General features: G+C 32.3%; 5 protein-coding genes across 11 annotated transcripts; 2 read left to right on the top strand and 3 right to left on the bottom strand.

The window, feature by feature from the left end:
• Positions 1-6: 6 nt before the first annotated feature.
• Positions 7-3,248, bottom strand: LOC8275660 (ultraviolet-B receptor UVR8). Of its 4 annotated transcripts, none has more exons than XM_015717671.3 (5): positions 2,908-3,248; positions 2,649-2,825; positions 1,864-1,914; positions 1,602-1,768; positions 7-1,526 (listed from the first exon to the last, which is right to left on the bottom strand). In XM_015717671.3, exons 1-5 carry the CDS (start codon positions 3,002-3,004, stop codon positions 255-257), a joined length of 1,764 nt encoding a protein of 587 aa, XP_015573157.1. In that variant the 5' UTR covers positions 3,005-3,248; the 3' UTR covers positions 7-254. The 4 variants fall into 4 exon arrangements, with proteins under 4 accessions (XP_015573157.1, XP_048227799.1, XP_015573158.1 ...); XM_048371842.1 differs by having other exon boundaries at positions 1,602-1,702; positions 2,908-3,247; XM_015717672.3 differs by having other exon boundaries at positions 1,602-1,726; positions 1,879-1,914; positions 2,908-3,246.
• A 3,476-nt stretch (positions 3,249-6,724) lies between these two features.
• On the bottom strand, positions 6,725-7,856 carry LOC8275661 (mitogen-activated protein kinase kinase kinase 1). Its single transcript, XM_002516462.4, has one exon. It carries the CDS (start codon positions 7,652-7,654, stop codon positions 6,914-6,916), a length of 741 nt encoding a protein of 246 aa, XP_002516508.1. The 5' UTR covers positions 7,655-7,856; the 3' UTR covers positions 6,725-6,913.
• A 374-nt stretch (positions 7,857-8,230) lies between these two features.
• LOC8275662 (peptidyl-tRNA hydrolase 2, mitochondrial) lies at positions 8,231-12,465 on the top strand. Of its 2 annotated transcripts, none has more exons than XM_015717661.3 (8): positions 8,231-8,773; positions 9,110-9,310; positions 10,119-10,179; positions 10,364-10,400; positions 10,797-10,874; positions 10,993-11,065; positions 11,743-11,782; positions 11,976-12,465. In XM_015717661.3, exons 1-8 carry the CDS (start codon positions 8,732-8,734, stop codon positions 12,023-12,025), a joined length of 582 nt encoding a protein of 193 aa, XP_015573147.1. In that variant the 5' UTR covers positions 8,231-8,731; the 3' UTR covers positions 12,026-12,465. The 2 variants fall into 2 exon arrangements, with proteins under 2 accessions (XP_015573147.1, XP_002516509.1); XM_002516463.4 differs by having other exon boundaries at positions 8,245-8,773; positions 9,104-9,310.
• Positions 12,466-13,873: 1,408 nt separating this feature from the next.
• LOC8275664 (protein NONRESPONDING TO OXYLIPINS 2, mitochondrial) lies at positions 13,874-17,805 on the top strand. 3 transcript variants are annotated; one of them, XM_015717663.3, is made up of 3 exons: positions 13,874-14,220; positions 14,348-14,524; positions 17,427-17,805. In XM_015717663.3, exons 1-2 carry the CDS (start codon positions 14,090-14,092, stop codon positions 14,496-14,498), a joined length of 282 nt encoding a protein of 93 aa, XP_015573149.1. In that variant the 5' UTR covers positions 13,874-14,089; the 3' UTR covers positions 14,499-14,524; positions 17,427-17,805. The 3 variants fall into 3 exon arrangements, with proteins under 3 accessions (XP_015573149.1, XP_015573148.1, XP_015573150.1); XM_015717662.3 differs by having other exon boundaries at positions 13,877-14,220; positions 14,348-14,530; XM_015717664.3 differs by having other exon boundaries at positions 13,878-14,220; positions 14,348-14,466.
• A 4,298-nt stretch (positions 17,806-22,103) lies between these two features.
• LOC8275665 (GATA transcription factor 12) lies at positions 22,104-24,253 on the bottom strand. The gene is made up of 2 exons (XM_015717595.3): positions 23,886-24,253; positions 22,104-23,600 (listed from the first exon to the last, which is right to left on the bottom strand). Exons 1-2 carry the CDS (start codon positions 24,204-24,206, stop codon positions 22,800-22,802), a joined length of 1,122 nt encoding a protein of 373 aa, XP_015573081.2. The 5' UTR covers positions 24,207-24,253; the 3' UTR covers positions 22,104-22,799.
• Between the last annotated feature and the right edge of the window lie 2,199 nt (positions 24,254-26,452).

Here is a 26,452-nt window from a genome sequence, read left to right on the forward strand (position 1 = left end):
TTGATATTCGGAAAAAAGCTGACTGGATTGCAGTTAAATCAGCTATATCTTTTCATTAAGAAGCTTATTCTGCTGTACTAATCTGTATGTATATGTTTTGGAGAATCACGCGTGTATATAATAAACCCTTACAATCTTCACAGATCATATAAACGCAAGACTCCGAGGAAGTACAACATGTATTAACTTTTAAGTCGTGCTGCAGGTAACCAACTTTCTTGTGTCTCATTTTTTCAATTTTCACTTTCACGGCACTATTTTCCTGGAGTTACAGAAGGGAGATACTCCTGTATGATTTCCTGGATCCTTCTCTTCATCTTCTTATCTTTGACACCTGCAAGCATGTTTCGGTAAAAGATTTCCAACCTAATAAGCTTACTGCGATCTGCTGATTCTAACATTTCTTCCCACGCTTTTGCAATATCAAAAGTATCTGAATTCTGCAATGAGATTGGAAGATCATCTTCTGCAAAAGGTTTCCCAAAAATTGAACCATGAAGTATACCAGCATACCGCTCCATTATGGTAAGTTTAGACTGAAGAAGCTTCATCTCCTCCATCGCCAACGACAGTTTATTCTCCATTTCTGTAACTTCTTCAGATCCCTTCTTTACAAGATTATCCTCCTCAACACTGTTGTTTGATTCTTGGTTCTTGACAACCTCCGTCAGTGGAGGCCACAGCATAACACCAGGAACCAAAACATCTATCTCCTTCCCATTTCCAAGGGCTCCACTTCTTCCTCTGCCCCAGGACCAAAGTTTATATCCGCCATTTGTGACAAGAACAGTATGGGCAGCCCCACAAGTAATTTGGACTGGATCATTGAATTTAGTTCCTGTGATTAGTAGGGGAGAAATAGCATCCCCTGCATCTGTTCCAGTAAATCTAGCATCTGGGCAAAGTCCAAGCCCATTCATCATTCCCCATGACCACACATCTCCAGCGGATGAAACAACACTTGTATGAAATAAACCACAATCAACAGAGATCAAGTATGCATACTCTGGCAATTCTTTCACAGGTTCAGGTTTCAGTGCATTTTGGGTGGTTCCGAGCCCAAGCTGCCCATTTTCTCCTAAGCCAAATGTCCAGCATGTACTTTGTAACTTGTCATTTGGTCTCTTTTTGCAGGTGAGCAAAGCAGTATGAAATGCACCACATGATACCTCATACACAGCCCAGGGAGAGTCCTGGTTAAATGTTTCAACAATTTCAGGGCAGACTCTGCTCTCTGTATCTCCCAGACCCAACTGGCCATGATTATTATTTCCCCATGAGTAGCATAGCAGATCTTCACCTTTATATGTTTCCCCCTCGCTGACCAATGCTACAACATGTTCATTTCCACATGCCACCTTAACAACAGTGTGACCATAGAAATCCCAGACAGGAATAGGAGTGAAACTGCTCACTAGGGAGAAACCACTCTCGCTGTTCTGTTGGGGACAATTCCCCCACATCCACAGGGCCCCAAGATTATCAATTGCAAGAGACATCATTCCACCAGCTTTAACAGAACAAACCTGTGATATAAAGAAATAAAGATTTACTTAGGAAAGCTGAGAACAAGGAAAAATAATGATTTAAATCACGCATACCTTCAGTGGTACTTCTCTATTTGTTTCTGATTCATTTGTTGCAGAACCAGGATATATCAACTCATGGAACTGCTCCATCATGCGAGGCACTGCAGCATTTTCTTCATTCCCACCAAGTTGGCCATCCATACAAAAGTTAAGGTTGCACAGAATACCAAGACTACTTTCTTCTCAGGAAGCGCAGAAAACAAACACAATAACAATTACAGAGATAACTAAATTCTGACATAGCAGCAAATGCATTGGAACTGAAATATAATACCAGGATCAAGGATACAGATATTATAACCCCAGCACCAAACTGATCCATCATCTGACATTACATAGATGAAAAACAAAATTAGAATAGCTAAATTCTATTCGAACTCCTATCTGTAAAATTACTTATCAGTCAAAAGACTAGGCTTAGCTGTTCCATTAACATCCAATAGTTTACATCTTATAGATATAGATTGATTTAATCACACGAGCAAGAGCAAAAAGAATATGTATAAGTAAAAATAAACAAAAAGGCCACAAATTTCTCGAGTGCAGCGACAAAAGTGAGAAAATATTCAATTCGATCATAGGATCAGCAACTATTATAGTCAAGCAGGCAATAACTTTTCTTCTGTTTTATTTAAATCATCAATTTTGACTAACAATTAATACCATAATGGTGTCATAGCCAGAATATGATATAGATTTGGGGAAAAAGTACTAGAACAACTAAGGAGAATCTTATTAGACAATTTTAGCCTTCTTAGGATGGTGCGAGAATTGAATTCAACTGATTTCTTGAAATGTCATGTCTTTTGTTGCATGATTTCATTTCTTTCAAAATGCTTTCTCACATGCTTTGTCTTTTAAGTTGAAAGAATTGGATTCTAGCTATTATATGCTTTCCAAACACAAGAAATGACTAAATAATATTTAATTGAATTAAGTTCATGCATTTTTACACTTCCCAGACAAACTCTCTTTATAAGAGCCACTAATACTGCTATTTAATTTCTAACCCAGAAAAAGAAAAGATAGAAAATTTAATAAATCTATAAACCAACCAACCTGCAAGAGCAACACTGTGATAAGCTCCAGCAGCAATTCCCACAAACTTGAGCTTTCTTTCTTCAAATTCCTCACACATATCGAACTTGACTTTAACTGGGTAAAGCTCATCCTTTTCTAAACCAGTCCCAAGTCTCCCAAATGTTCCTCTTCCCCAAGAATACACGCACCCATCTCCTGCAATCCAATTAAAGATCAAACTTTTCCGATTTTTATGTTTATGGAATCAAATTTTTAATATCGATTATTTATATATTACCTGTAAGCGCAAGAGTATGGGCTTCTCCGGCTGCCACAGAGACTACTTTGCAAGATAAATTACCGGAACCGCCAGTAACTGCTCCGATATCCTCCATTTTATCCGGCGAAAGAGGTGAGGGAGAATGTCTTATCAAAGTAGTGAGGTTTTGGTTAGATAGATTGGTGAAAGAATGTTGATTTTGCTGTGGGTGATTTTGCACAAGCTTCAAGGTGTGCTTAAATGGTTTATCATCTTGCAGTAATACAGTGAGTACAGTGGCAACATTAGGATTTGGAGCGATTTTTTTGCGAAGGAGTTCGTAAATTGGACTTTCCTTTTATCTATTTATTTATTTATTTCTTAAATTAAGATGTATGTAGTTTTATGGAGGTGCATTCTTTAAAAATATTTCTCCTTCTTTTATACTTAACAAAAGAAGAAATTCTCTTTATGTTATTGTTAATTGAGACTTAATTTAATTTTATATTCTCTTAATATTGTTGTTAGAGTAAAACAAGATTTAATAAAATTGATTTTCAACCCAGTAATAAGGTGAGGTTATTTTAAGAATAAATGTAGAAACCTAAATATTAAAAGCAATTGTATCTTAATTCAATTGATAAACTAATTTTAATATGGTCATTTGAACAAAGAATGTACAAAAACTTAAGTCACAAAAAAATATTAGAACCTCAACTACTAAATTAAATTATAACTAAAAATATTTGAATTAGAATTCTCATGTCTTTACAAGTGTGAGCAATTATTTTTTAATTAGTTTTTTGATATTTGATTTTCTTAGTTTCTCATTGGTTAAAATTTTTATTAATCCTATGTGTTTAAATGATAATATTTTAACAGTAAAAATATTGATTCAATTTTTTTTTTTTTTTTTTTTTTATTATTGCCATTGGTATATATCATCTCAATAAATTTATTGATAATATTTGGGGTATTATCCCTGCCGCCATGCTGCCGTGCAGCTATAAAAGAGTAGAATTGTAAAGTTTGTCCGACTGTCAAGCATACAATTTGAGTAACGTATTTGCCTTCTCTTTCTATATTAGATAACTTGTATTCACATAAGATTTCCTGAAACTCAATTAAGAGATTAGAGATCAGATTTTAAGTTATAGTCAATTATCAGACAATGACCTCTGTCCAAGTGTCCTGCAATAGTGTTAAATTAATCCTTTTTGTACCTCTCTTGAAGTTATTAAATGTTTTTGTACCTTTCTTGAAGTTATTAAATTTTCAAGCAAACATTATCCAAGTATTGAAGCAGTAGTGTCAGAACTAGAACATGGCTAATCTTGTGAGAAAATCTAGATCCACTGTAAAGGATTGTAATAATTTTGCAACAACATTGATTACAATATTAAAAACTGTTATTAAGAATAAAACTAAAACTAATTTTTCCTTGCTTGCTACTTGGATTGAGTTATTAATGTTTCTACATGTATGTAAGATTTGGTGTAGCTCATATCCTTTTGTTGTTGGAAGTCGATGTTTTAAGATTTATGAATTGATAGAGTTGTTTTAGATCAACCATTATAAAGATCTTTAAGTGAAATGAAAAGGGGACTTTTGCATCAAGTGCAAATTGAAAAACATCATTATATTATAAGGAAAATTAAAATTTGTGATTAAAAATTAAAAATATGATATTTTATTTTATTTTTATAGCAAGAAGAAAATATTGTTGCTAATAAGCTTTTTTAAGTTTATAATAGCAAAAAAATTTCAATTTACTTTTATTGTTGCTATATATTTTTTAAAAAATCTTTAGCATATAATAAATTAATAAAAATAGGCTTAATTAAAATCTATCGAACTATCAAAATACAAAGAAGTAGACCCTCTTAACTAAAATGTTTCAAGAAATTATTAATAAAAAAATTATTTTATTTATATTTTACCAAAAATGGCGTCAAACAGATTTCCTGCATTTTCTTAATGACTAAACAGAGACGAGATTTGTAAAATTCAAAGTTAGCTCTCCCTTCGTTTTAATTTATCAATGATCAAAATTATTAAACTAATCTTTACTCCTTATTAGGCAGCCTATAAATAAGAGTTAGATATTTATCCGTGATAGAAAATTACCAGAGTTTGAAAAGGGTATAGATAAGTTTTTAGATTTTGCTTTTGCTCATAATGAAGGAAGAGATCATATTTGTGTCCTTGTTGCAAGTGTAACAATGCAATTATAAAGACAAGAGTCAATGTCAAAAGGGACATATTGCGTTGACGAATGATAGAGAGCTACACTAAATGGGTCTATCATGAGGAATCATTGTTTGAAACTCAATCGAATCATGGCGAACAATTGTTTAAGCACTTATTGGTAATATTTTTTTTTTATTATCTTAATTTTGAATTTTCTTATAGATTATAAGTAGAAGAAATAAAAGAAGTCGTGCTCAACAAATTGTGAACCATATTAGTAGTCAAAAATTCTTTCAAGCAATTAGCTATGCTATGGTATAAAGTAATTTTTGATGATTGTCTTTTACTCGCTTGTTGCAACAATTTAATTTGGTCAATATTTAAATTATTTTCTACTTATGTATGTGTTTTATAGCAAGAAACAACTACAAAAGAACTTGATGTAATAGAGCTTTGAAAAATGACTCATATGAAGTCTACTGGGACTTAGGTGGATTATCGCTCTGAAGAGATTTATGTGAGTATTTTCTGTTTTTATTTCTAGCTTCATGCTTGTTGAGCAATTATGTAGTTATTAAACAAATTTTTACTATCTCTACTTTTAGTTGACCATTTTGTAAAAAATAAAATAAAATGGGTGCATATGGTGAACTTGTATTGTTATGCAGGAGAGTGTACTTGAGATTATCTCTAACCAACCGAAAAAGAGAGAGGGAGAAGAAGATAATATTATTCAAATAACGAGAAATCAAGCTTTTCGCATGATGGTTGGTAAGAAATCCGGCTATATTCGAGGATAAAGGCGAGACTCTAAACCTGTAAAGGTTACAACTCAAGAATTTATTCAAGTACAAGTTGCGAGGGCATAGAAACCACATAATGAGATTCGAGCAAGAATTCGGAATAAAATATGCTCTCCTTATTAGGCTAAAAATATTTGGCGCAAGCCATATAGTCTAACGATGGATATGCTCAACAATTACTTTCTTTTTTGCTGCCTTTATCATTTCCATTATAGCTGCAAATTCAACGAATTCAATTGCATCGTTTATATTTCAATAAAACTGAAAAATTATATTTCATCATGAGCTTTACATTATTGTTCCTTTTATATCTAGATTGGGATTTAATTAATAGACCAAATAGAAAAGAATAATTATTGAAAATGATTCTAATTTAGTTCATACCTTATTAGAAGTAAAAAAAAAAATGAATTTATGAGAATTTTTGACAAAAGAAAATTACAATCATTCTAATATTTTATTGATTGGAGGACGAACGGACAATGGATTATGTTATTCTTTTTATATTTGTTATAAAAGTAAAAATATATTTTGTGTATAAAAAATGACTTGAACTATAATTTTTTATATTTAATATGAAACCTCTTACTATTTGAATTAGATTTTAAATTTAATTATTTTTTAAAAATAATATAAAATGAGATGATTTTCTATGAAAAATAAAAATTGAAATTTTTTGAAAAAGAGAAATAGTCCTCCACCCAAAACAGATAGTGAAAGGTTTATTTTTCGGCCAGTCCTAGAACATGGCACCCTTGGCCTTGGTGTTTTCTGTTTGATTGTATTGCAAAGCCCAATGAACTGATATCAAGCTTAGAATATGGAACAAATTCCATGATTCTAGACAATATACCCGAGAAAAATAATCAATGAAAATTCTAATATGAAACTGAGGAAAGGATGATTAAATCTACCGCAAATATACATGAACATCTATGTAGTATTTACAAATCAAATTAACACAAATATACATAAACATCTATGTAGTATTTACAAAGCAAATTAACCAGCCCACAATAACATTATTCATTTCATAATCTCACACATATAATTCAACCAGCACAAAGACCTGCACCGTCAATACCCGTATGATAACCATCATCACTAACATAAGCTGATAAATTCAAATACCTTTCTTGATCATTTCTATGATCTCTCCATCTGGCTCGACAAATGACACAATTACCACCTCTTCTTCCCCTACTCTTCCTCCACATCTTCAAGCACTCTTCATGAATCACATTCTTGCAAGTCCCACAAGCCACAGCACCTCTCTGATCTACGCCGTCTTTCTCTATCTCATCAAGACAAATAGGACACGTCGTTCCATCTTCTATCTTCATATTATTGTTATTATTATTATTATTATTAGGTCTCAAAAGACTATCTTTCTTTACCTGAAAGAATAGCTCATGAAATCTCTGACGAACGCCCTCGCTGGCTAGCGCTTCACCTGATGTGGGTGTACTAAGTAGGTGGCTGACCCTGCATGGCCGGAGAGTCCTTCGTCGGAGACATGTATCGTTGAGGGAAACACCCAATACACGAATCAGAACAAAGAGTATGTGTTTGCACGGAGTTGTACGGTCAGGGCAAGTGCATGCAGGATTGGTGGTTAAGGTGACTGTATAGACATTTCCTGTAGCACCTAAGATAAAGAAATTTGATTCGGACCGGTGGAGGAGTTTGAGGTGGTGGCGGAGTGCTCGGAATATACGATCTGCTACAGGTTGGGTTCTCCTAGTGCGGAGGTAGAGACGGTGGTGGGAAGAACTAGAGGCAATAGATGCCATCAATTCGGATTAGGGTATGCAAGAAATGGTAGTTATGACGGTTTGTGTTGTAAGAAGGTAGTTAGATAAGAAAACAAAAACAAATTCTGAGAAATAAAGAAAGGGTTGTGTAAGGGATATACTTTGTCAAGTTTTGTGGAGCAAGAGATGGATAGCGGAAGGGGAAGAGAAGTGTAAGCTTTGGGCAAACTGTTGAAGGTGGAAAATCGTTTCGAATGGTGTTTGTGCGAATATGGGTTAGAATCTTAATTACAATTAATTAATTTATTAAGCAGTCTTATATCAAAAACGTTTCCCCTATGAATTTATACGTTGTTGGGATGAAAATGCACACTTTTATATTATTTGATTAATGAATTAATATACAGTTTATTTTTTAATATAATTATACCCTTTTATATTGGTTTGTTATGAAAATAAATTATTATAAAATCAGAAAATTGTTAACTACTTGTAGTGTATTAGATCTATTATATGAGTAAATAATATGTATTTATAGTATTTTATATTTGAATAAACACTTTGAAATCTTAAATTATTTTCATCATTATACTTGTAGAATGACATACTTATATAATGGCAGAATTGTACATCCGAAAAGGCAAAGACTGTTATATATATAAAACTTATTGATTATACACAGGTAGCATTTGGTTATTTGAAATATTAATCACTGCTTATTATATTATTGAATTATTGACCTATTATGAAATATTTGTAATGCACATTTTTAAATCAGAAAGAAAAGAAAAGTCCAAAAAATTTTAAATAGAAAAACAAAACAAAACAAAGAAATTAATGTAATGAACGATTAAAATCATAATTTACTCGACTACCCAAAGTACAAATATAAGATGGGGAAAAAGAAAATCAATTAATGATGCTATTTTCCGAGAAAACCAAGCATAAGGAAAGAAAGAAACGACGCCGGTTTACCTTCAGAAAACGTATCCCACTGACCATGCTTTTAAAACGACTTCGTTGTCCGCTGCTAGAAAATGCTCTCAGCTCTCATCTCCTTCTCCTATCAGTATTTCAGTCTCTCAGTTGTCCACTGCGCAATCGACTGTATCTAATATGTGGGGATTATCTAAAAACCCATCTCAGCTTTTGAACAAGGTACTTTGGACAACCATTCGTTTTATCTAAAAGTCCCGCTTTTCTTTCTTTTCTTTTGCTTTTTCTTAATTCACATGCTCCTTTTGTAGCTAAAAATTGATTTCTTATTTCAATCTGAAGGCTTTCTATGTAGAAGCCTCATGTACTACTGTTTTTATCAAGTGGGCATTTATATTTTTTTTTTGAAAAACTATGAAATTCTTTATTTTAACTAGGCCTAACCAATGCTTATAAGTTATAATAAGCTAAGCTTATCTAAGTGGGTGTTTCAGTTCAGTCGTCATTTGTCGTTCACTTTTTAGTTAAAGATTGTTTTGTTTGTGCAATCAGAAGCAGCATAAGCAGGAAAGAGAAGGAGGATTAACAGAAAGTTTCAGGCTAGAAAACTTTATCCCTGGCCTTGTTATTGGTTTCATTTTCGGGTTGTTTCTGGATTTAACAAATCCCATAAAAAATTCTTTCAAGAAGAAGAATTTCTCTGGAAAGTCACAGCAACAAAGTTTGGTCTCTTACAATGGTGATCCAGAGCTTAAAATGGTTTGTCTTTAAGTGTTTTAAGCCTTTTCTTCATTGCTTGGATTGTCTTTATTAAGTATCTAAAATGCAATTTGATTCAGTAGATGCAGATTTTAGTTATCTATGTTTTATTGGATGTTTTGGTTTTCTGTTAATGCCAAGGAAGGACCAGCTCGCTGAATTGCGGGACTTTATCGAATGCTGTTTGTATAATTTAGTATGCAGTTGTTTGTTACTTTGGATGGGCTTTTAAAATTATGGCAGCATTCTGAGTGCCAACGGTAGCATGGTAACCATACAACTTGAAGTTAAGGCTTCTAAGGCTATTTAATTGTTATTGGGTGCTCATTTACTCTTTTTTAGTCCTTTTACTACTGCAATTACTTCCTGAAATTGACTTGATTGATTTCAGGCTATGACAAAAAATTGTTATTAAAATTTTTATTAGTATTATAAAAAATTTATGCAAGTAGGTTGGACCTACCTTTGAAAAGGAAGAATAAATTTCGGAGAAACTTTAATACAGAACTTCAGAAGTTTTGCTTCATTTCTTAGAAATGGCAAGTTGATGGCAAAGATTTTGAAGATTCTAGATGCTTGGTTCTGGAGCTATCATGGAATTTTTTTGCTTCTGCATATGGCATGTAGTCTTTCTTCACCTTTTTGCTAAACATTACGGTGCCTAGTAGCTTGTTGACTATACATGGATTAAACCAATAAACAAATGTAAGAGAAAGGTGGAGTTTGTTGCTTAACAGTGTAACTGTTTCTATAGAGTTGAGTTCTATTGATGTAGATCTGGATGTCAAAAGAGTTATCTGTCTGGCAGGTTCTCGTAGTCAGACAAGACCTGAAGATGGGTGCCGGAAAGATTGCATCTCAATGCGCCCGTAAGATACCTAAACTTCAATAGTTTTAGGTTTTTAAGATATCTAAACTTCAATAGTTTTAGGATTTTCATTCTTCTTTTTTGGGTTTAGAATACTTCAGTTTTGTTGCTGCCAATTCTCTGAGCTTTTATTTCCCAATTTCTTCATCATTTATCTGAATGAACTATAATTTACTTACATGCAGATGCAGCCACTGGCATGTATTCAGAGCTGATGCAAAGGTACATGGATGTTTTTTCTTTTTTGATGATAAAGGTAATGTTAATTATGAGTATTTTCTTGCAATTCTAGAAACTCTTGGAGAGACATCATGTTTAAATTCTTCCAGATATGATACGAGCAGTTCTTGGCAAAATAAGAAATAGGTTTACTTGAATGAATTGTTCAAGGAAATTCAAGAAATATAAGCTTCATCAGAAGTTGGTGAAAAAATTTAAATGAAAGCATAAGCTCTTTGTCCTTTCAGTCCCAGTCATCTAGTCAGAAGTACAATTTTCTTTTCTGTTACAGTGACACAAAAATAACTGCCTTCAGACTGTTGGTTTGGTGTTACATGCTGCATGGTTGTAAGTAACTGACATTGTTATTTTGAGTTGCATTTTTTGTATGCTTTGCAGCCAACAGTTACTTTTGAGTAGATGGGAGCAATGTGGACAGCCCAAAATAGTTGTTACATGCAGGAATCAACAAGAAATGTAAGCAGGTGATTTCATTTGAATAATGCAGCTGTCCAGAGTCAGTAATATATATATATTTTTGTGCCCTAAAAGTGCCTCAGTTTGTCCTTTATTGGTCATATTGCTTCTCCATCAGGAATAAACTTCAGGAAGCAGCTGATAGCATTGGCCTCCCAACCTTTGTTGTTGCAGATGCTGGACGAACACAGGTACACTCTGTTATAATAATAAAATTGATACAATTACCTTTTCAGTCCAAAAATTACTTGGTGGGATACAGCATATAAATGAAATTCAGAATCAGGAGTTTTATGTGATTTCAGTTTAGCAAATTAGAATTTTTCTTTTTCTTTTCTTAGCCAGTAGCCGAGAACACAAACAAGGAGCGTGGACCTTAAAAACAAGAAATTTACTATAGATATTCTAATCACGCTGTTCTTCTGGACCTAGTTGGTTCCTGGATGTGCAATTCTTATGTCCCTTCCGTGTTGATTGATAGTGGAATTTGGGGTGGGTATGGAGTCACCGGAGTAGTTATTTCCTTCTTTTCTCGGCATGGATAAGTTCTTACTATTGAAGGTCCACATTTATCTGGTTCCAAAAATATGCTCAGGTCTTGGGCAATACATAGTTTGAATTAACTTATCTTCGCCACTTACTGCCTGCATATTCAGTTCTGTCCAGTAGAATCAGTTTATATTCTATAGAGGGGGACATACTCTTAGTCGTCTTTATACCACATGATTGTTTCATTATATTATAACCTTGGATGTACCTTTTGATGGAAAAAGGATTCGTTTTTGCTGCTCATGAGTTTAGGAATGTCATTTTCTTGACGAAACAAATTACATTAATCAAATTTTAACCTTTCTTCCGTTTTACACAGGTTTTGGCTGGATCGAAAACTGTCCTTGCAATTGGACCTGGTATTTTCATATCTTTGTTGGTTTTGAGCTTGTTTATTTGGTCTCCTTTATGCTTGTTATCTTTTCACTACTGTATATGTGATTAAGTGAAACCTACAGGCTTTCAGAGATATTATCATATCTAACACTGTAAACAACACATTCAAGCAAGGACCTGCAAATTGACGCTGTATATTTTATTGTTTCTGGGCAGGGTCAAAAGCTTCAGTGGATGCAGTCACTGGGAAGTTGCGCCTGCTTTGACACTGGAGAAGAATAACATGATGTATTTCAGTTAGATCTCTCAGGTTAAATGGCTCAATTTCTTTGCCATTCTTTCTTCATATTCTCAAAGGGGCGACACATTTGCTTTATGGTAGCCTGTGGTGCATGGTCAAGGTTGACCAGACCAGCCTGCAAGCAATGGCCAAAAGATAAATTTTCCACCATTTTCATTGAGAGGAAGCTTGTTTCTAGTTGAATACTATGCTCCACAAGGTGACCTGCAGACCCCCCCATTGTTTTCTGAAAGAAATGGAGTAAAGTTCACATGTTATCTTGTGATCTCCATTGCTGTTCTATTTCTATGTATAATTATAATCTAAAGATTCAGACATTTAATTTGATGTACTGTATTGTAGCAACTGGAAGGAAAATATATGTATGATCCTTCCCGAACTGCAGTTCGGGCTAAATTACCTTCATGGTCCCTGGATTTTGGAGCTATTATCACGAAAGTCTCTAATCTTTAATTTGTAACATTAAATTCCTCAAATTTTGATTTCAGTATCACTAAATTCTTTGGATCCTCGAATGAGAAAATAATGTGGCAGTCTAAGTGGAATACATCATTAATATGTGTCCCACGATTTAAAAAAAAAAAATTCCACCTTTTTCATCTTATCATTCTTCTTTCTATCTCTTTAAATTCTAAATCAATCATAAAATTACCATTTTCAAACTGAAAGAAGAAAATACCACTCTATTTTCATTCTCATCATCTTTTAAAATCAAAACAACAATTTCACTTCTCTTAAATTCACATCTAAAACTTAAAATCTTATATTTGTTCTCATCATTCATCACTTGCTGCCGCCACAATGGTTCATCTTTCTCCTTCACCTAAAAACCAATTATTATTAAAGAATACAACAACATCACTACCACAATTCCGCGAAACAATAAATCATAAGAAATTAATAAATTAAACAAAATATGTTAATGTCTTTCAATATGAAATTGATGGAGAAGTGAGAGAAGACACTCTCTCTTCCTAACAAAGAAGACACCATGATGGAAATTGTTGAGATAAAATTTCGTTTCTTTTTTCATTTTCTTTTATCTTTGTCAACAATTAGTGTTTGAACTAAGTGAGAAAATTAAAAAAATATATTTTTTATTGCATGAATTGAGGAATGACTAAAAAGCAATTAGAAATGATAAGGAAAATATTCTTTTATATGTTTGGTTACTGAGAAAGTCATAATAAATGAATCATATAAAAAAAAAAAGAGAAAATGATAGCGGGACACATGTTGTTGGTATGTCCCATTTAAATGACATGTAACTTTTTTTTTTAAAAAAAATTACCTTATAAGTTGCTACATCAGTTATCCATCGATACAAGTAACAGCATAAAGTTTAATGATATCAAAACTAAAATTTAGAGAATTTAGTATTAAAAATTAAAAATTATGGACTTTAGTGATATCAGCCCTAAAATTTAAAGATAATGAGAATAATTTAGTATGTAATTTATAAAAATACTATTATGGTGGAACTCAATATCAATTATTTAAAATCCCTCTAGCTATTCAAATTTACATCATTCAATTATGTTTTTTTCTTCTATATTGATGTCGTTTAACTATATTTTCCATTGGAAGTGATAATTCTAGCATTCCTTAATCTATGCTGATCAAATATTGCGATAATAATACTAAATTCATTAAAGAAACACATAATATTTAGATGAAGTAAAAAAAACCCGTGTCTAAATTTTACAGTACATATAAATAGAATAAGCTTTTAGCATTTCTCTCTTCTCATATAAAAGTATTTTCCATAACTCTAATTACGGATGGTCATCATTTTCTTACAAACTTTTTCTCTTTGATTGATTGTTGATGATGATTTAAGTGTGTTTAAACGACGTAGTTCCGAGCACCTCTAGGGGACAAGGGAATTTAGATGAATAAATAACAAAATAAATGCAAAACCCTACAAAAATCCCTAAACCCCCAATGTACAATCACAAAATCTGAAAAATCCAATTTAATGATTTTGTTTCTCCAAAAACCCTAAATCCAAAAATTGATCATTTTGAAAATGGCGTCTCGCTATAGATCTATTACAAACTCAAGTCTCACACTCCTCAAATCCACCGTCAACAGGCCTACACTCAAACCCAACTCCATACCTTCTCTTCTCTCTTCTCGCTCTTCTCTTACATGTTCAAGGCAAGACTACTTTTTATCATAATTTTAAATTTGCTGTTGGTTCATGCGATTCAGTATGTTTTCTCATGTGGGTGTTCTTTAAATGATACAAAGTTGAAAATTTTAGCAATTGGGTTTTGAGTTTCAGGTCATTTCCGCGATTGGGTGCTCTCCAATCGCTGCTTCCACTGCACTCTGCTGTCTCTTCAGCTAGGCTAACCTCGTGCCTTGGTATCGATTCGAGGAGCTCTAGGTCGTTGTCTCAGGGTATGCTCTCCAGTGCAAACCCAGGAGTTTGATTTAATCTCCAAATCTTTTTGTTTTAGTATGTGTAAGCAACTTTTTCACTCTATGATTGGTTCATGTTTATTGGTTTTGTAGTGAACAAAACCTTTTTTTTTCTGGTAGTGTTTTCTTAGGTTTTGAATGCAATTATTCACATTTAACTACTGGTCATGTTTGTTGGGGGATGTTCTGTCGGGGAATTAAGGTTTATAACATTTTAACAAAGAAAGCATATCTAGATAAGTAAGAACACAAAATCTTCAATACTATTTAAGTTTAATAGTTAGCTTCCATTCACCAACCAAAAAAAAAAAAAGAAAAGAAAGGGAAACAGCTTAGTAATAAGCTTTAGTTTTGCATCATAAATAAGCTATTGTTAGGTGGTCTTACTTAATTGCTGATATGACATCCTGAATCTTGATAATGATGCATACATAATAGTGTTTGGATATAGCATAAAGCATTAGCCTGCTTATGGTTCATGATTTTAATTCAAATCCTTTTGAAACTAAATAGTCACTCTTGTTGCTGCTTAAAATATATCCAGTGAAGGCTCAAGGTTCTTGCTTTTCATGTTCTTGCTCATTTTATGACTGGTATTTTACATGTGAAAGAAGTTTCTGTTTTATGGGAAGATAATTCAATCGTGCCAAATTTTCTTTCTTGATAAGTATCATCATTTAAGGAAAGGAGAGAGGAGGTATGGGCTTAAGATTAGAGTACTGAAGTGTCAAGCAAGTCCAATTAGGATCTGCTTCTTTTCAGTAGGAATGACCTCTGCATTGAAGATTTCTTTAAAGTAGTTTAAGGAAAGATTTGTGATGCATTTAAGACATGGAGAATGATGATTGAGTAAGCTCTGCGGGGAGCATGATGTGAAATTTAGGCTTTGGCAAAGGGAAAACTAATTCTCTTTTAAGGAACATGACTTCATCTTTTTAAAATGGGAAGTCAATTTTTAGTTATCACAAATTCTTTAGAAGAGAAGGAACCTATAACAGAATTAAAAAGTCAAAATCTTTAGTCTAGCAACCAATATGAATCCTTTCCGGTCATCTAGGGCCATTTGCAGCTGCCACTAGTTCCCGGCTTCATCTATAACTTACCATTTTATTTAGTAAGCTCATATTCACCCATAAATAGAAAAGCAGAAAATTGTTGTAAGTGTCGACCTTATTTATTGAAAGAGAATCAATACTTTATAACTTATTCTGAAATGCCAAAAATTATTTTCAAGTGACTTTTACAGTTGCATCCAGACAACAGAAAATGTTATTTGCTTCTCATAGAAGGGTATGCATAAAGAATTTATTTTCCATGAAGCAAACAGTGTCCTGCATTGCAGGAATACACTGAAGATTAAATTCAAATGCCCTATGATACTTGCTGCATTCCTTATGGTGTAAAGTGTCTTGGGGAGGCAACTAGCATCTTTATGCCAACTCAGTTGGAAAGCTCTCTTAATCTACCTTTTATCTCTTAAGATATTTTTTGCAATATTTTTTAGGTGCTCTCATGCAGTGGCATTTTAGTACTGTCATTGAGTTGAATTTCTTTTAATTCTTGTCAAAACAGTTACTAGCACTATAAGCATGTAGCATTCATGATCTATCACCCATCTGTTTTGTGCCAAGAAATAAATTGCAAGCTTACCGAAAGCATCAGTTCTTCTGAGAAAAAGTTTACCTAAAGAGACTTGGGGATTTTTTATATTCTTGTTTTTGTAACTAGTTTCTTTTTTGGGTTTATAGAAGTACCTCTAGTTATACATTTATCAAAAGAAAAGCTTCTGTAACAGATTTTGCATCCATCATGGTAAACCTTCTGTTGTTTCTTGTCTTTCTTACATGGGAACTTTAATGGCCCAAATAATCTGTTCTCCTATCCCATCTATATGTTTTGTCAATACATGCAATCTGTTTTATGGCTTGTAATATTAGTGAATTTACATGATTAAAATGTGGGATGACAAGCATGTGATAGATCAGGAAACCTCCATTAGGTATAAGGTAAAATAGGTTATGTGATTAGTAGTGGACTCCCATGTGACTGGCTCTTTGGGTAGAGTACATCATTTCGTCTTCAATGGAGATATTTATTGATGCTGGTATGCTCTTTCTTGGAGATTTGACCATATATTGACAATGGTCTGAGTTATAATTATCGGCTTAAGTATCTCAAGGAATGAGTGAATTAGTGTGTAGAAGTCCCATATTTATTAGCACAAGGAGACGAATAACTTTTTCTCTGGGGCAAAAGGAAAATACAAGATAAAAAAATATGGTTGGAGACTTTAGGTTTCATATCCAAATAATGTGGAGTTAACAATTGATACATTTTATGTGGCTCTGTTGCAATAATTCAGTAAAAGCAAAATTGCACAATTTTGAGATTCCTGTTTATGGCTATTGTGGCTGCTGTTACTTTACTATCTCTGATCGACTGTTCAAGTATTTGAAACCAATTAGTTATCGTAATTAATATGGCCAAGCTTGAGTCTAGAGATTGATTTTGCACCTGCAGGTTAAAACTTTTATGCATGTGCATTCTTTGGTTCAGGTATGCTTGTCCCATTTTTCTGTTCAAGAAGCTCTGGATGTTATCTTTTGAATCATTGTTAATCATCTCTTCTATGATGGGTGCCTTTCCTTCTTCAGTGTTTCACCCAGTCTCCACCAATGAAATTTATTATTATTTGCACGAGTGTCATTTCAGAATTGCTTAGATTGTTTGTCATAGTGGCTACCAACAACTTTGGATCTAGGAATGATATTTAATGCACCGCTTTATTTCTAATCTAACTGACTAGCCACATACAAACCCTTTTTATAATGTCAGATAATTTCTTGAGAATTTGTATGACTAGTGGACCAATTCGTGAACTAAAATCTTGATTATTGCATGCTAATGCTAATAATTTAATGCATTTCCTTTTGTTTCAGAACTAGGTCTCAGTGTGCCGCGATAACGGATTCAAGATAGAAGATGGCTGACAGATCATAGTCATTGCCTCTCTTCAGTTGCATCCTTTTTATGTAAAATGGCTCCATCTGAGAGGGGTTAGCTGCAAGATTTTGAAATATTGTTGGATTTCACATGCATTCTCATGGATTGAAGCATCAATTGACAGAATGGTGTTTTATTGACAAATAAGAATCCTTTCCGAATATGCATATGTCTTTGCTTAGTATTCTTGAATGTTCATCAATTTTTTACTTCAGCTACTCTTGAGTATTGACAATTCAAACTGGAATTGCAGTTGTGCTCCCTTTCATTCTTTGATATTATCGTGATGGGAGATGGGCAATGCATATTCATATACATTAATTCATTTAGCAGGAACTATATGGAATTTGAGCAAAGGATTTACCAGGTTCAAAGTATACTAGCTTCGCAAAAAGAAGCATTAATCTGGTATTAAACTATTAGGGAACGTGATATGCACATGAGAAAGCGGGAGGTTGATGAGATATTGTCCAAATGTTCCCCATTCCTTTAAATATAAGCTTTGGCTAGAGCGTTTGTGTCTCCCTGTTAACAGTACATTTCCATGTGGACCTCTTTTTTCTTTTCTTCTCTCTTTCCCTTTCATAGTCCTTTGCATCTGTACTTTCTTTCTTTCATACACCCACATGTATGTTTTATCTTTCTCGTCACTTCATTCATGCAGGTAGGGGTCTCTTCTTTTTTTCTTTTTTTTAATTATATTTCTCTAACCTAACCCTAATCGCCTGCTGAACATTTTCATAGAAATATAGAATTCGAACTTTGCTTGAATTCCTATGGTAATAATAGTAATAATTTTATTTTATTTTTGTAAGAAATACAGCTGAAACAGAAAGATTGTTCAAACGGTGTACAAATTGTTGATTCAAATAAATATGGTCGGTAGTACGTTCTCGAAATGGGTTTTAGGCGTGGAGTAGAGCCCATATGATGAGCAAGAAATGTAGACGATAAAATTTGCAAGAAATGGAGTCATTGGCTCCCATGTTACGGCAATTGATAAAATAAAGAAATGACAATGCCAAGTCATTTGTCAGAAGTTGTAGCAGCAAAGAGACAATGTCTTTTACAATGAATACGGGAAAAATACCCTTCCATGCATGGAAGCCCATCTACTCTAAGCTTCTGTTATGGTGTGTTTAAATTCTTTTGCTTTTGATATGTTTCATCTCTTGGGTAATTTGGCTTTTTTACTAATTCAAGAAATATCGTTGCAAATCTTACTTTAATAGTTCTTTAACCTTGGAGGTCCATATATACTATTAGTGGGGATGAATTAATCAATACTGATTCAAAAATGATATGAGGTAACATATAACGTATGGACGGTGCAGATATTATTGCAATAGTGCTATTATTTTGTTTTTGACGAATTTTTATAAGATTTCTATCTCGCCATGCCTATATGGAAGAAAATATTATACAATCCATATGGTCCCCAAAGATGATAATAAATCCACTCGTTAATTATTGAGTTAAAGAAAAGATAATCTTTGATTTATCACTAAAATAAAAGGTAAAACCTGCAGCATCAGCTAATAATCATGCACTTGTCACCCATGAATCACTCACTCTCTTCTTCTGCCACGAAGCACGTGCTCTGTGCATGAGAAACATTTCAAAAATTAAATCAAAAGAACCATTTATGGAATGGGTACCCTTCAAATAATTACGAGATTATAAAGCTGTGGGTCAATCACAAATCTATTTGTACTTTAATGAAAGATAAGAGACTCCTATGTTTGAATCAGTATTCATATATTATGTTGTTTAAAGATAAGGACTGCTTTTTCATGTTACTTAGGTCAAGAGAACTTTCATGTGGTAAATTAAAGTATACACACACCCAATTAATTAGTTACCCTTACTAAAAATGTTTTCTTATCAAAAAATCTTTGTATCTGATGTTTTGTATTTATATACTTTAATTAGTTCTCTCTCACTATATATATATATATATTCTCCAGCTTTAACAACTAAGAAAACTGGTTATGGATATACTAATTAAGTGGTCTAGTGTGTGTGTTTTTGAGGGCATCATGAGTGACTGACTACTGCATATTATGAGGCATGGAAGAGAGTCATGTGACCACCGCAAACTATGCTTCTCTTAACATTAAGATTAATACATATAAATACTATACTATAGTTCCAATGATAAAATAAATACAATCTTTTCTAAAGGATTATATATATATATATACAGAGAGAGAGAGAGAGAGGGGAAGTGTTGAATTGTAGTTTTTGGTACAACCACTACTCAGAGATTTAAATTTCATTCCCTGTCAAAAACAGACAAAGAAAGGTCCATTAAAAGAAATAAAGTACAAGACTGGAAAATGGCCAATTACCATGAACTGATTGGCTTAAACAAATAATATTTATCTGATCATATATATATATTAGTATTTAATATATTAAGAAAAGAAATAGGTCTATGGATTAGAGTTGCCTTGGATCGTGCATAGTAGTACTATTTAAACTTTTCTCAAATAAGCCATGCATTAAACAAATAATTATACACCCAAAAACCCTCTTTCTCTTCCTCTGTAATTTATAGCTTTATTCTTGCCAAATCTTCAGTCACATGAAGAAATTATATTCGTTTCAAAACCAAAGAAAAAAAAAATACTATGTGTTCTTGCATTTTTTGGAGCTACCCAAAATACTTATCTTCTTAAAAGTATATATTATAAATTTACAATATAATCAATACATATGCAACCATAGAAATTAATTAGAAAGGATAACTCTTCGGTGGATAGTGACTATTTAATTATCTGAATGAACAAAAGTTATAAACATAAAGAAAAATAAATAAATGAGTGAGTGTGGAATTTTCACACATAAAAATCATTAATATTCATGAATTTTAATATTTATGCTCGAAGTTCTAAAAGTTGTAGAAATTGATGTAAATAAATACTATCAAATCGCCAACAGGATCATGAAATTCAAGTATCAAAAAACTATGCAGCGGCAGGGGAAAAGATAAAATCTGTTAAAAATGAACTTCCTTTTTTCTTTTTCTTATTTTTTTTTTTTAAACTTTCTAACACATTCTCTGATTTTTGGCTATGATCCCTACCCATTTCTTTCTTCACTGAAATTCATGTGGATTCTCTACACAAATATGTATAATCTCTTCACATGATTTTTTTTTTAAATTTCTAGGTAATATTTAATCACTACCTTGGTGTTCCTTAATCATTTTTTTTTTCATTCAAAGAGAAGGTGAACTTGCTGTAGCTAGCTAGTAGGGGTGATCAAAAAATCTGATCAAACTGAAAAATCGGTTCAAATTAATAAAATAAATTAATCGAACCGACGATTTTGATTTCAGTTTTTTAAAATTTCAGTTTTTGATTTCGGTTTCAGTTTTCTATATAAAAAATCAACTATTCGATTAACCATCTAAATATATATATATATACATATACAATTTTTTAATATATGTAAATATATATATATTTATTTTATTTATTTACTATAATTGTTAGATATTTGTCATGTTCATATTCATTATATATTTAGTGTTAACTTTTATAAATATAATTAATATATTAATTAAAAATTACCTAAGTATTAATTTATATAAATATATTCAATATATTAATTAATAAAAATTTCTCAATAAAAAATAAATTTAAAAATATATTAATTATATTATCATATTATTTTTATTAATTTATTAACTAATTGAAAAAATATACTAAATTTTTTTAAAAAAATTAAATAAAAATTATAAATTTTAATATGATTAAAAATTTAAAAAATCGGTTAATTGTACCATAAATACCGGTTAATCATTACTAACGGTTTAAATTTAGAGTTAATGAATTTAAAAACTGATATATAGTTAGATTTTTTAAAATAGCTAACAGTTAACCGAACTGTGATCCCCCTACTAGTTAGTAAAAAGAATTGGTTAATTACTTCTTTCCTTCTAAAAAGATAAACTCATATTTATTTTTTGTTTGTTTTAAATTATAAGTGACTTTCTCTTTTCTAAGGGTAATTGATTTATTAATCTACTAACATATCCATATTTAATATATTTCATCATTAATACACCGCAGTTTTTTAATTTGTTGGTACATTAGTCAACTTTAGCTTGAAGGTTGCATTAAACAAAATTAAAGAAAAGGTTAGTTATAAGATGAATCGATTACTAATATAGGTGGAGGGATATCTGCGAAAATCACTAAATAAAAATTAATTATTTTAATGTGTAGGAAAATAAAAATAGATCTATCTAAAGTAATTAATTAAGTTGGAGAGCTATCACTTTAAGATGTTAAGATGTCAGCAAAAAAAGAAATTGTCAAAAATGATGACTTAGTTGTCACATGGTTTAAGAGTTTTCTTAAATGATACACCAATTTGAGTTTTCTTTTTCTATATTCTATTGCAACCCCACTCCATCTCCATCCCTTTTTCTTTCTTTTTCAAAGGGTTTCATTTACCTCTAATATGTTGCTGCATTTAGTTAAAAGTTTATTCAACTTATTTACAATATTATTCCTGTTAATGAATATGAGAGTATGATTGAGATCAAATATAATTTACAATTTTAATTTGCAAACTCAAAAATAAAAAATCATAAACAAGAATGGCAGGTTTCAAATAGGCTAAGAAGGGCATGAACCCTTAAACTCAATGGTAAATTAAGAATGCATGGATTTTCTTTTTGGCATATACATGGGAGGATGAAAACAATAAACCACCTCTCAAGTGACACATTACCAATAAGTAAACAAATGAAATAATGTTGAGTTCATACTTATAAGAAGACAATATCAAACTTGTTATAACAAACAACACATGTTCCAGTATATCTTAAAAGAAAGCAATTAAGTGTAGAGTGATCATCATATCTGGTAGGAGACATGGCATCCCACAAGTTGGTCTCATTTTTTTACCAATTAATTAAATAGCAAACACTGATGATCAAAGCCCTTTTATTTTACTTTCTTTCTTCATTTAGTTTGAATTATAATTAAAATTTATTATTCTTTTTTGCAACATTAAGGAAATAAATATTAAAAAAACAACAAGAATTTTTTTTTACCTGAATTAAGAAAATTTTAGTTTCCAAAAGAGTCTGCTCAATTAGGCAGACCCAGTTAAAAGGAAAAAAAAAAAAAAAAAAGCAAAATTAAACAGTCTAAGAAAATTAAAGTTAGGCAAAACTTAGCCCTTGGAAAATTAGAAGAATTTAGCGAAATCCAGTAACGAATTTCGCTATAACTAATTAAAATCCTGACAAAAAAAAAAAAAAAAAAACTGAATAACCTGGCTACCAGTAACTAGATAAGTTGCCTGAAATCTGGGCCCACGTGTTGGTGAATCAAGTAATCATCACCGTTAGATACATCAAACACCATACTCTGATGGAGAAATTGGTGGTGTTGCTGCTGCTGTTGTGCCCGTACCATCTCCTTCTGTCGCCGCAGCTCCAGAACTTTCCTATGAGAATTTGAGTGTTTTGTCAATACAAAAGTCGGGCTTGCAGCGGGCCGGTATTCGGGCACAAGTCTACCCGATTTATACCTCACTCCACAAGCATTACACAGCGTCTTTGGGCCCATGGGTCCTGTCCGCCACTGCGGTGTTTTGTCGGTGGCGCAATGCAGACATTTCCGTCCGTCTCCATTTCCACCTCCGTTTTCTCCGCCGTCGACTCTTCGCTTTGGCCCCGGAGTCTTTACTGTCTTTTTTCCAGTGCTTGGATGATGAGGTGGGCTTGGGCCCATAATAATTTCTGGTTCGGGTGATGATATGGTTGTTGCTGGGGAGACCACTAGGAGTCGGGATGCCCAGTTGCATGGTGCAGCTCGTGACCGCTTACTACGAGCTTTGGCTGGTACTGACATTTCGTGGTGAAAGATTGGGGAGTTGTTATTTGGTGCAGTAGCACTGTCGTCGCTAATGTTGTTGCTGTTGTTGTTGCTGTTGCCATTGGTGTCAGGTTGGAAATTTCGAGTTTCTGATGATTCGTCAGGTCTAGTTTTCACGCCAGATATCAGTTCGAGTTTTTGCAAGTCTTCGCTTGAGAATGATTCCTCGACGAAATTTGATAGCCATTCGAGCTCAGCTAAATCATCGTACTATTGACCCAGAAAAGAAGCAAAAGAAAAAAAAAAAAAAGTTATATAGACTCCATTTGATGAGGCTTCATTTTCTACAGTCTAAATTTCGCTTAAAAGAAGTGATAATGCTGCAGTATATCTACTTTTCTGTATCATGCACAGAGTCTTGAAATTCTAAAAATCCTAAAAATTTGTCTTGGCAACCACAAAAACCAATAACCATAATTCAACAAAAACTGAAAGCAAGAAACTTTCTACGATAAAAGTAATATGCATGTGAATAGAATTAGCCGCAGAATTTACCGGCACGCAAAGGTCGTTAGAGAAGTGAGCATCGGCGAAATTGCGGGACCCAACGTCAGCAGCACCATTAAAGCAAGGTTCGCAACCCGAGAAAGAGGAGGAATTGCAGCTATCAACAATAGTAACGGTGGAGGAGTCAGTGGAGTTTCCGGTGACATTGTCGAAACTAGCATCGGTAATAACTGCATCCTCGTTCGAAAAATCAAGAAGGTCCTCCACCATGAAATCACTAGGCTTAGAATCCAAAGAATGGTGTTTTTCTTGATTAGAGAATTGCGAGCATAACCCACTTGTTTGATTGTAGAATTCCGGTGCTTCCATTATCGTTTCCTTTCTTTGTTTGTATTTTTTTGGGGTGGTCTTGTTAAATTATGTGTATAAAGAAATGAAATATGTGTTGTAAAGAAAGAAAAGAAAGAGAGAAGAGTATGAGAAGTTGTGGTTTTGATGAGAGATTTGAGAGAGAAAACAAGAAAAAGGAGAGGGGTTATTTGCGTTTGAAGGGGACAGGCGGACAGCTAAAATGGAGGATTTTGACGAGGAAATAAATTAAAGAGTATTGAATAGAATGGAGAGAGTTACTGTTATTTTCTTTTTCTCTCTTTTTTTTTTTTTTTTTTTGAGATTAAAGAAAATAAGTTGAATAAATAAATCAAAATAAAGAGGCTTTAATTGGGTTACTAAAGGAAAATCTATTGAGGAAGTTACTTTAGTGCCCCTTTTGCTTTTGATAGCTTTTTAGTTTTTTTTAATTATTTTTATGTCAAGTTTACCAGTCTTGCCCTTTTGGATGCGTTGAGAGTTTTAAAAAGATATATATATATTGATAGTAACGTAGTTATGATTGATTTGGTGGACCAAATAATTGGAGTCTCCAACTGTAACTTCAGAAGCCTATAGAGTAAAAAAGTCAAAAAATTTCACTTGCCTCATTTGATAACCCCCAGCAATTATCAATCATTGATCAGAATTTCACTTTTACACCCTAATACGTAAAAGGGATAGAATACTTTTCTTAATTTTTCCATAATTCAATTGGTATTAATATTCTCTTTTCAATTATCATATTTAGACTGAAAAAGATAATAGATATTTTAAGTTAAAATAATTAGAATATTAACACCTGAATATTTGGTATTAATATTTTGTTATCTCGAATGATTATTGTTTTAATTATAATCATTCATGTTTGATGAAAAATAAAAGTATTTTATCTTGAATTAAATACTGGAGAAATTGCTCTCAGAATTTTTGTATATACGAACATACTTGTCATAGTAGTAGGACCAAGTTCGAGCTGATCCTGAGAGGGCCTACCGATTGTTTAACAAACAAAATCAGTTGCACGTGCATATGATGATGATGCTGGTGGTGATGATCGTACAGTTGAATAGCAATTATCAAGGGCAGTATTGCATACAATCATTACCCTATTGCTTACACTACCAGTTACTGATATATAACTGAAAACGTAATTAAAAGAAAATTGGCAAATTTGTCAAGTTCCCATTAATTTCTTAACACAACTCAAATGGGTAAACAGGTAATTAACTAATTAGATTAATTATAATCTACCGTAATTAAGTGTTCAAATTCAATCCTTTTCACTAACTGATTTAGCAACTTTGTCGCTTTGGCTTATGCATTAGCATCCAAGTAGACACCCAAATCCTCTGCTTTCTTTTCTCTCGAAAGTGGCGCTTAACATTTTTTTTTTTTTCAAAATTGCTTTCTATATTTTTAGACTTTTATTATTATTTTTATTCTGCTAATTATATATTTTTTTTTTATTGAAGCATCATATCACTTGTAAGTGTGATGCTCACAGCTGATGAAAATGGAGGGTTATGATCTTGTCAACGTGTACCCACACTTAGACAACCCTGCCAATTCGGTTTTCTCCTTCTACATTGCTTTGCCACATAGGATTATGAGCGGGTCTTTGTTACACCCTATATTTTTGTACGGCTCTTGATTCGGTTGCAATTTGCGCCTTGTGACAATGATTTTTAACGTTTAATAATAAGTTTCTTCCTGGTCCCTTAAAAAAAAAACAAAAGTTAATAAATAAATTAAGAATTACCAAAGACTCCATCTGTAATAAAATTTAGCTATTTTTTATTTAAATTCTTAACCCATCCAAAACATTTTCCTTTCTGTTTCTTCTCATAATATTCTCACGAAAAGAAAAAATAAAGGGAAAATATGAAAAAGTGTCATGTAATGAGGTATTTCTGCACTTAATATATTGTACATTTATAGGGACAATGAAGCGCCTATAATTGATTTTTATATTTTTACTATCTTATATATTAATATTTTAAATTTTTATGATTATTATTAGTATGATATTTATTTTTAATAATAAAATTATATATTAAATAATTTAGCATATAACTAATTATATTGAATTTATGTTAAATAAAATTAATATATATATATATATATATTATTAGAAATAGAATAAAATAGTTTTTAAAAGTATTCTAATAGCTGATTTAATGGTAAAACACCTATAAATAATTTTATCATTAAAAATAAATATTAAATTATAAAAAATTTAAATA

Source organism: Ricinus communis, chromosome 3 (assembly GCF_019578655.1).
Source record: "Ricinus communis isolate WT05 ecotype wild-type chromosome 3, ASM1957865v1, whole genome shotgun sequence".
NCBI classification, from domain to species: Eukaryota; Viridiplantae; Streptophyta; class Magnoliopsida; order Malpighiales; family Euphorbiaceae; genus Ricinus; species Ricinus communis.